Genomic DNA, 10,159 nt, shown 5'->3' with positions numbered 1-10,159 from the left:
GTAGACAAATAGGGCTGTGCTTATTCACATTTGTATTTTACTATCTTAGAGTAATATTAAATAAAAATGTTTCTAATAAATTAATGAAAAAGAAAATCAAATTCAATGAATGTTTTGATTTGTTTTATTTTTTATTCATTGTACATCCGAATTCGTTATCATAAGAAAGAATTATTCTATAATACCGTGATTAATTTACTCTTTTATTATCCAAGCATTTATTCTTTATGAAAATTTGTAAAAAAAAATTAAAAATTGCAATTTTATAGAGAAAAAAAATTGATTTTTTGATGATTTGATCCTATCAATTAATTATACACTCAAACAATGAACTGAAAAGAAAAGAAAGAAAAAGAAGTAGAAATGGAATGGTTAGTTAAAAACGGAAGCAAATAAAGCGCAATTCCTTATTTCCATAAATAGCCGTACGCCTTTTCCCGTTTTCTTGCAATTGCCACGCGTCTCTCTACGAGCGTGGATATCATAATAATGATAAATAAATAAATAAATAATTCTTATAAACAATAAATAATTAATTAATTAAATAGTCCCTATGCGCTTGCAATTCTACAGTTCCACACCTCCACTCCGCTTTTGTCTTTTGATTGATGCTGACGATGGATTCTTTCCTCCTCCAGTACTCCACCGTTTCGTGCCTTGCCTTGCTTCGCATCCAAAGGTTTCCGTCCAAGTGAGAGAAAACAAAATGCCCAAACACGCACAAAATGGTAATTTCACAATTTTTTTGGGAAACAAATGAAATTGCCATATTTTAGATACGGATGTGGTGCGTGTAAGAATGTTAGTACTTACTACTTAGTAGGCAAAAGACAAATAAGGAAATATTATGATAATTAATTAATTATTATAATTTTCGGATAAAAATAACCGAAAAAATAAATAAAGGAGAGAGAGAGAGAGGCCAAGGCTTTGAGGCTCAGGAGGCATTGGGGTTTGGCTCTCTCTTTGTCTTCATTATAACAGAGAAAGTTCTGATTGTGTTTCAGTTGTTGTTAGCAAATCTCTCGATCTCTCCATTCTCTCTCGTTCTCTCTCTTTCACTTCACCGATTCCAAGGTTTGTTCCTTTTGTTACTATCGCTCGATTGATTCTTATTGTTCTTCATTCTCCCTTCGGTCATTATTAATTTTCATGCTTTAATTTTCTTTTTTTTTTTGGAATTATTTATTTATTTATTTGTTGTTGTTGTTGTTGTTGTTGTTGTTGTTTATGTCTCTATGTTGGCAGTGTTTGTGGGAAGAAAATTTGTGAGAAGCAAGTTCTAGCCAATTCGGCTGCGGATAAAACGATTCGTTTTGTCAGGTTTTTTTTTTTTATTTTAAATATTGAATGTGGAAGTTAACGGGAGTTAGGGTTTTTTCACGTGGTGAATTTGTGTCATCAAGTTTTTTTTTTTTTTGGTTGAGTTCTGTGAGTTCTGAATGTTTTTTGGCTTGCTTAATTGCTTTCCAATTTTTGTTGCTTGCAGGATGTCAAAAATGCTTTTCCTGCGATCCAATTATTGTTGTCAATTTAGCTGAATTTGTGTCGTGGAACATGGACTAGGGTTTAAGATGTTTGTGCAACTGTTTCTCGAAGATGTTACCAATTCAATTTTGGATATAAGGAAATGATTGGATTGCAACGGAATGTTTAGTTGTCGGTCTTGTTATTGTAATTGATTTGGTTTTTTGGATAATTCGAATAGTAAAGGAAAGAGGAGAGAAAGAGAGAAGGGATTTATATTGGATGGGTAATAAGTTGGGAAGGAGAAGACAAGTGGTAGATGAGAAGTACACGAGGCCGCAGGGGTTGTATGTTCATAAAGATGTGGATATTAAAAAGCTTAGGAAGCTAATTCTCGAATCGAAGCTTTCACCTTGCTATCCTGGGGATGAAGATTGCTGTTGTGATCTTGAAGAGTGTCCTATTTGCTTCTTGGTTTGTGTTTTTCTATCATTGTCTTTCTTATTAGTTGTTGGTTGTTTGGTTATTTGATATTGGCCTTCGTCGACCTCCTCTGCTTGTTGGAAAATTGAGGATGAAATTATGATTTGGGTCTGTCAACAAATAAAAATTTTCAATTTCACCAAGTGGGCATGAAGTGCAATCTTGACCCTGTTTTCTGCTAGGGGTCTGTTCTAGGAAAAAAATATGAAGAATTTTTTTATTTTTGATTTGATGTCTGTTCCTCAATGTACCAACCAGAGGAGAATATCAGAGCCAATTGATATAGATTAGTTTGATGGCCTTTAAGTTTTTAATCTAACTAAACCAATTTGGCCTTTCTTGCTTCTTTCTGTAGTATTATCCAAGTCTCAACAGATCAAGATGCTGCATGAAAGGAATTTGTACAGGTAATTACACAGTGATTGGATGTGTACCTTTTGGATTAGAATGTTAAAGATATAAATGTAGCTATTAACATTTGTGTGCAATTTGATCTGTCTTTTCTGCATCAGAGTGTTTTTTACAGATGAAGAATCCTAACACAACTCGCCCTACTCAGTATCCTTTAGTTTTAATGCAATGTGTTCAAATTTGAAACATACCGTAAACCTTTATGTCTTTTTTTTCTTGTTTCCATTTTTTATTCGTAATTTTCTATTTCTGTATTCCTTAATGTTATGAGATGTCCTTTTTGCAAAACTGCAAATTATGCAGTGGAGTACCGAGGTTTGAAAACAAAGGAGGAAAAAGGCATGGAGCAAATTGTAAGATTTGGTTACTCATGGTCATTGTCAACTTGATTCGTTATTGAAATTGTGGAATGCTTGGCCAACGTATATTCGCTTTTAATGTGAATGTAATTTACCTGTTTTCCAATTCTTTAGGAAGAACAGCGTGTTATAGAAGCAAAGATTAGGATTAGGCAGCAGGAACTTCAGGATGAAGAAGAGAGAATGCTGAAAAGACAAGAATCTTCAAGCATGGGCATAGCACTGGGGGAGGTTGAGTCATCAGGTAACATTTCTTTGTAATTTGGTTCCTAACTCTATATCAGTATTCCATCTACTCTTAGAATGGTAAATATTATAGTTTTTTTTTCCCTTTGTTTACAGTTTCATCTTCTAGATCTGTGGAAGGTGAGGGAAATGTCTCTTTTCAGGACTTATGTGCTACTCCTATGGTTAGACAACCTTCACATCGCAGGGCGAATGGGTATGGAGCATTCTCAACTGTTGCCATGCCATTCTTGTTTGAAGCTGCATTATAGTTACTGCTGTTTCCATTATTGTCTTTAGTTAATGAATAAATGAGCAAATTTCCAAACCAATGAAAATTGCTGAATTAAAGCATGGAGCTCTATTTTTTTGGATCTGTTATTTAGTTCTTTGTTTTAGATTTTAGATTGCTTATTTTTATCCTACAAAAATTTTCTAATCTTGTATCTGTGAAAAATCTTGACTTTTGTTCCAATTTAGATAGGGCTGTTTTTGTGGAAAATTAGACATCATAGACAGTATGTTCATCTAGTTTAATTGACAGAGTGAAGGTTGAGCTCTGCTAGCTAGGTTGGTATTTGATTCTAAACTGGGATCTATTTAATTATACATAAGCTATTGATGCAGAACTGGAAAGGATGCAAAGAAATAGAGGGGGAAAAAGATAAAAGAGCAGATAAGATAGGGGAATAGAGGGGGAAAAAGATAAAAGAGCAGATAAGATAGGGGAATAGAGGGGGAAAAAGATAAAAGAGCAGATAAGATAGGGGAATGAATGTTGTCTGTGTTTGTGCTGTTCCAAAAGTACAAGCAATATAATAGAGGGGGAAAAAGATAAAAGAGCAGATAAGATAGGGGAATGAATGTTGTCTGTGTTTGTGCTGTTCCAAAAGTACAAGCAAAATAAGAAATTAGAGAATGTCTATTTGAAAGGCTAGGTCAGAAGAGGAAAGAGGAAACAAAATCTGAGAAACAAAATCTAAGTTCAAATAATAAAAGATAGGCACCTGAACTTGAGGCACTTTGCATTGGTTGTTATGGCGAGGAAGATTTAATCTTTTCAAATTGTGATTTGATAACAAAATTAAGGGACTGGATTACGGGCTCACATGTGCCTCTCATTTCACCTTTTTTTTTTTTGGGTGAAAGTGTATGAAGGCACAAAGATGGAGAGTAGAACAGGTGGCATTTTATATTAGTAGGTCCCCTAAGTGGTTATTCCTCATCAGATTGCTGTCACTTTCCAATGGGCCAGCTATCTGATGCATGACAGGGTATTGACTTAATGACTGAGAAAGCCTTGGCCTCTTTCTAGAATTCTCTTCCTTCCATTTTTAGAATGAGGATCTGATAAATGATATGCATTTAATGAAGTATATGAATATGTTGTGAATTGTGGTGATTATAGAATATGCTGAAACTGATAACATGGAAAATTTGAGTGTGTTTGTCATTGGGCTTGAGTGCTTTTAGGAAAATAAGCTCCGTGTCACAGACAAAATAAAGCTACGCGTGAACTGGCCAATAGATTTTAGTAGTTGTGGGAAGAGTAATGTCTTTACAGGAGATTATTACTGCTGATTTTTTCTTTTCATTTCTCATCTCTTTCTTTTGGTATGAGAAATGATGCTCAATGATTTTTGGTAACAAATAGTAATGTGTACAGCTTGTGAATATTTAATGCTTGAAAGTTTAGAGGCTAATATAAGAAGAGAAGACATAGTTGCAAAGACAGTACTCTCACTTGAGGATTGGTTAGATTTGCTTAATTATAATCATTGGTACTAAAAGTTCTGCCCTTTAAATTATAACCTAACGCAGTCGCAACAGGCCCTATTTTTATCCTCGGTGAATCTTTTTAATCGTTCTTTTGCCTGACATAAGCATTGAGTGAATCTCAACCTATGATGTCATCTGTAGAATTTGAAATCTGTATCTGATAATGCAAGGTCGATTTGATGTTTTAAAAGGTCAATTATGCTGTCACAATTATTTATGTATCATGCACTTTAATTTACAGGGATGATGAGTTTGACCTGGATTTGGAAGATATAATGGTCATGGAGGCAATCTGGCTTTCCATTCAGGTATATGCAACTTAGACGCATTTTTAAAATTAGCTACAAATTTCTTAGAACTGAAACTTCAAAGCAAATGACTTAGATTGTTACATATCAGCAAAGAGTTTTTTTTTTAAATTTTAAGAATCACATTGTAGTTGCAAAGAATAGAAATGCTTAATTCTGAGATAACGATTCTCCTGATTCAAGGGTTTATCCAAGTAAAAATTAGGCTTGTGATTGGTAATCAGTAAAATATATAGAAAAGGGAACAACAAACGTTGAGAAATCCTTCGAATCTGAACTGATCCCTAATCGAGAGGATCAAAGTTCTTGATCTTCTCTTCTTCTTCTTGTCCTATTTCCCCATATGAGATTAAGATATTGATAAACATGAGGACTCTGTTTTGGACAGGAACATCTACAATTAGCTGCTGGTTGGTTAAAATAATTGATTGAAGAGGGTAATAAACCTTTATGTGCTCTATATGCAGAAAGTCCTTTTTATTATCACACTAACTTCAGGATTGAGATCTTTTTGAGAAATATATGAAAAAAGAAAGAAAAGGCAAATAGTTGTGGTGTTAGTGTTATTGGGCTTAAAAGCAAGATTGAACTTTTTTAGGGTGGTTGTGGGAATCACCTCAAGTATAGATTTTAGTGTTAAGAGATTAGTCATCATTCTCACAACATAGCTGTGCATTTACCATAATCTCTTGGCAGTTAATCATTTTGGTGTATATACTTCAACTTGATGTGTTGAATTGGTTTTGATTGTTGTCGTCAAGATTGCCTATACAAGGTGATGCTCTGGCTTAAGAATTGGAATGAGGTATCATTCTATGGGCCTCTTTTGGGATTTGTGGTTGCCAGAAATTGTGCAAAATCTCCTATTAGAGAAGGGATGTGCGTACTTGTTCGTATCAAGAAACATTTAGATGGTTCCTAGATAACTACCTTGTATTATTGAAATATCATAAAAGGGGCACAAGGATGAGCTTACAATGTAGCACTTTCTACTTTCCTTTTGGTTGTAAATGAAGTTCTAACATATGCATGTACAAAAGTGGCAATTCATGTCTGATTATTTGCTTTTTATCAATTTGGTAAATTTGTTGGGAAAATGTCAAATCTGATTTCGAATGGGTAGAATATATTGGCTGACATTCTAGAAGAGTTGGTGGTGCATCATAATCATCTTTATGAAGATCTTGATTTTCAGAGCATTGGATTTACATTGGCATGAACACCAATATTGACATACACTTAATATGTATATGTATGTATACATGTATACATACATATTAGTATAGGGAAACTTAATATGTATATGTATGTACACATGTATACATACATATTAGTATAAGGGCATGTATGTATATTTATATATAACTCTTCTCGTTGTGGACCTCTGGAACCTTCTGAAATTCGGACCATGAATTTACAGTAAACAAGTTTTTATAAGGACAAAAATAACAAAACTGTGACCTGAGAATTACAGATATATATTTGGTTTCCTAGATTTTGACTTTTAATGTTTCAGGCTTTCCTGGTATTGCGTATTCAATCTACTGGTTGGTTCATGACATGTCCCTACAGTTTCTTTCTGCCTTTTGTTTCTTCCTCAGTCCGTTTTTGTTTCTTTTCCAAAGCAGTTGCAATAATTTACTCTTGAGGCAGATCATATAAAAAGTCTCTTAATATGAAGCTACTTTGTTGGCATTTGACCGTAAGTTTTTTCTATGATTGGAGATGATTCATAGATTGTCGTGATTGATTTGCATGGCTGGAATTTTAAAACCATTCTGGAATGCCAAATCATTTATTGGGTGCAAGATCCCTTGGAGCACGTACCATTGGGGCGGTTCAATAGGACCTTGATATATCATAGCTCAGTTTCTTAATCAGATGAAGTTTCTGGAGGAGTTTATATTTTTGTACCTTTATTTTCTTGTAAAAGGAATTTTTGCTTAGAGAAAATGGCCTTATTTCAGTAGAGATTTTCATCTGAGCTGAATAATATGTGATGCCTTTGACTTGAGGGGGCATCATTCTGGAATTGTAGAAATGATCTTTTGTGTAAATTTATGGTACGAACTGAGAAGAGACACTAAAACAGCACCATGAAATCTGAAATTTTACAATTTTAATTATTGTTGAACGAATTGAAAGCTGTAATTGGCCTAGATGTTCTGACTTCTATTTTGTTTTCCTCATTATCCAAGTTGCTTTGATACTTTTTAATTTCTGAAACATAAACTTTTGCAGGAGAATGGTAGACAGAGGAACCCAACTTATGATGAGGCTGCTCCTTCTGAACAGTATGTCACAGAAGATCGTTATGTCTCATCAACTATGGCTCCTATTGCTGGTTCATCATCATCCCCTTCTGGTGGTCTTGCTTGTGCCATAGCAGCTCTCGCTGAGCGTCAGCAAGTCAGTGGAGAATCCTCTATAAATCATGGTGGAAATATGTCATCATTCAACATGTTTCCAGGCAGTAGTAGACTGTACAATCGGATGGATCATGATGTAGAAAATTATGCTCCTGCAGAGAGCTTGATTAACACATCACCAGATGGCAGGATGACGGTGGCAAGGGATGAAGGAGAATGGGGGATTGATCGTGGATCAGAGCTGGCTGAAGCAGGAACTAGCTACGCGAGCTCTGATATGGCAGAAGATGGAGGTGGAATTTCTTCATTGCCAGAAGATGGAGGTGGAATTTCATCATTGTCGCCAACAGAAGAAATTGGAGGCAACTTTCAAAATGTCCCAGGTCCCATTGTTCCTGAGAGTTTTGAGGAGCAGATGATGTTGGCCATGGCTGCTTCTCTAGCCGAGGCTAGACCTATGTCAAATGGACCAGAAGTTTCGTGGCAATAATTGTAAGAGGTCATATTCTCGAACAGATGATGCTGGCAGTGTCTCTTTCATATGGCTAGCTGAGTCTCTAGCAAAGGACAAGTGCACTGCCCTGTGCCTTACAACTAGTTCCAAGTTTAAGGTAGCTATGATTCTCTCTCTAGCTTCCGGTCAATTTCTCCATATATAATTGTAAAAGGAAACAAAAGATTATTTGATTCTCTGAATGGAAGGTTGTTTGGTTGCTATATAATGATCATGATCATTTATTTCTTGGTCATAATTATCAGCTTGTTCATACTTCCCATTGAAACAAATCATTTATCATGTCAGCCTTGATATTTAGCCATATTATGAAATGCTGTATGCTTTTGGTGTTGAATAGCAATTTTCAAAACATTTCTTTTTCATGCAAAATTAGTTGTTCCAGTTGTCATTTCTTTGGAAAAAAAAATGCTTGTAGAACAACAATTAGGTAGTAGTACCATTTTCTTGAAAGTGATGTATTTAGCTGTAATGTAATCCGTGTTGTTCTTATTGATTCCTTTTATTGTATTTACCTCATCTCAAACGGAGGCCAAGCTTGATTTCTGGCTAAACCTGCTTTTACGAGTTTGTCTCGAGTTATGATATAAGTAGAGCCTTTTTTTTTTTTTTTAATTGTGTGCAAATTTTTTACATATATTTTACAACATGATATCTATTGGGATACTAGATACGCACATTGGTTTTATAGTCTTAAAATCTTTCAGGGTACTAGCTTGGAAATCTGATTCCACTAATACTGGGAGCTATATACTCTATCCAAATATTTAGAAAGAAAATTAGCCCTTGGCGGCTGATAGGATCGTACTCACACCCTCGATGACCCGTCACGCCCTCGATGTTGTGACTCTGAGTTCTACTATTGAGCCAAAGTCCTCGTTGATTTCTTGTACTTTTTAAATTCTATTCAAGAGATCAAATCAATTAGTGGGATATTGATTTCGTAATTGTTCAATTATAACCATCCACAAGGTTGTTAGTTGAAACATACCACTTGGGATGTTCATACGGAAATTTCAACTGCATAAAATCCGGGCCAAACATTATCAAAGTGAACAAGCTCGTAATAACATAGATGAATTGGGCATGATGTAAATGTTCGGTGATGTTAGAACCAATTGCGATATAGGAAGATCCAACATCCCCAAAAGATATTGGTGATGTTTACGATTAATGACCATTGGATGGTGGTCCCTTGATCTATAATGATCACTTCAATCTAATGTGGGGCCAGACAAGGGTCAACCTGTGATCGGGAAAGGAGAAAAAGTGACTTAATGAAATTTGGGGCATCAACCATGGGAGTAGTTGAAGAAATGTTTAAACTTCACATGCTGTGTCTCTTAATAAATATGTAATGTAAAAGGATTCAGGATTGGGTTTTCAGCAACTTCTTTTGGTTTCACATGCTTTGTCATGGTCACATAAAGTTCTAAACTTTCCATATTGCATTGGTGAAGGACCCCTTGGTCCTACTCCCCTTTTTTGTTTTAAGCACAATAGGTGAAAGGATTTTATGCATCATTATGTAATCTTTAAAAAAAAAGAAAAAAAAAAGAGCATCCAAACATATTGCGTTATTATACAACAGATTAGATTTAGGGAGAATTTTAGAATACATAAAAAATAATATAACTAACTAATATATTTATAATATGTATAATTAAATTTAATATAATAAAACAAATACATTTATATCATAGCATGGTTTACTTATGGAGCTGTCATTGATTTAACTATTTTTACTCATTACTACTGAACAATTACAAAGCATATTCACGTAATCATTCTTGCACATGCAAGGTCCTGTAGAATTTCTTTCTTAATACGTGTGAGTGGCTTGTGCTAAGTACGGTACTAACTTTTTGTGGCTATAGCTATCTTAGAGTTGCTCTAAGATAGAGTATGAATCACATCCACACACGTGAAATAATAAATAATAAAAAAACTCATTATAAGAAAAAAAAATGAAACATTTTTCTTTTTTCTTTTTAATTATAAGAGACTATTATTGATATATTTACAATCAGATAATTATTGGGATTAGCCTTACATAAAAAAGTCTTACATTAAACACTGCTAAGATTTTATTTATTTTTATATTCAAGAGACATCTACTCCACTCTCATATTCAAAGGGAGAAGATTATTTTCACTCAATTATTATCCACAATTAGAAAGGAATTTAAACCCCCATAATACTTTGTGGGGGCTCAAACCGCTGAGGTCAGTGGTTTTACCGCAT

At 34.4% G+C, this 10,159-nt stretch overlaps 1 protein-coding gene across 2 annotated transcripts; it reads left to right on the top strand.

Moving 5' to 3' along the window:
• The first annotated feature begins 882 nt into the window (after positions 1–882).
• LOC102626199 (E3 ubiquitin-protein ligase DA2L) lies at positions 883–8,252 on the top strand. 2 transcript variants are annotated; one of them, XM_052437605.1, is made up of 10 exons: positions 883–1,077; positions 1,249–1,323; positions 1,490–1,941; positions 2,306–2,357; positions 2,463–2,508; positions 2,633–2,714; positions 2,835–2,964; positions 3,063–3,162; positions 4,966–5,032; positions 7,274–8,252. In XM_052437605.1, exons 3-10 carry the CDS (start codon positions 1,750–1,752, stop codon positions 7,889–7,891), a joined length of 1,287 nt encoding a protein of 428 aa, XP_052293565.1. In that variant the 5' UTR covers positions 883–1,077; positions 1,249–1,323; positions 1,490–1,749; the 3' UTR covers positions 7,892–8,252. The 2 variants fall into 2 exon arrangements, with proteins under 2 accessions (XP_052293565.1, XP_024954507.2); XM_025098739.2 differs by lacking the exon at positions 1,249–1,323.
• Positions 8,253–10,159: the final 1,907 nt, after the last annotated feature.

Source organism: Citrus sinensis, chromosome 3 (assembly GCF_022201045.2).
Source record: "Citrus sinensis cultivar Valencia sweet orange chromosome 3, DVS_A1.0, whole genome shotgun sequence".
Taxonomy (NCBI): Eukaryota; Viridiplantae; Streptophyta; class Magnoliopsida; order Sapindales; family Rutaceae; genus Citrus; species Citrus sinensis.
This window is presented reverse-complemented; position numbering and strand designations above follow the sequence as displayed.

Bases quoted from the DNA above. Each gene is read 5' to 3' on its own strand.
- LOC102626199 (XM_025098739.2), top strand. From the start codon at position 1,750: ATGGGTAATAAGTTGGGAAGGAGAAGACAAGTGGTAGATGAGAAGTAC. The intron at 2,509-2,632 runs GTATCCTTTAGT...TAATGTTATGAG, and splicing joins AACACAACTCGCCCTACTCA to ATGTCCTTTTTGCAAAACTG. The intron at 2,715-2,834 runs GTAAGATTTGGT...CCAATTCTTTAG, and splicing joins AAAAAGGCATGGAGCAAATT to GAAGAACAGCGTGTTATAGA.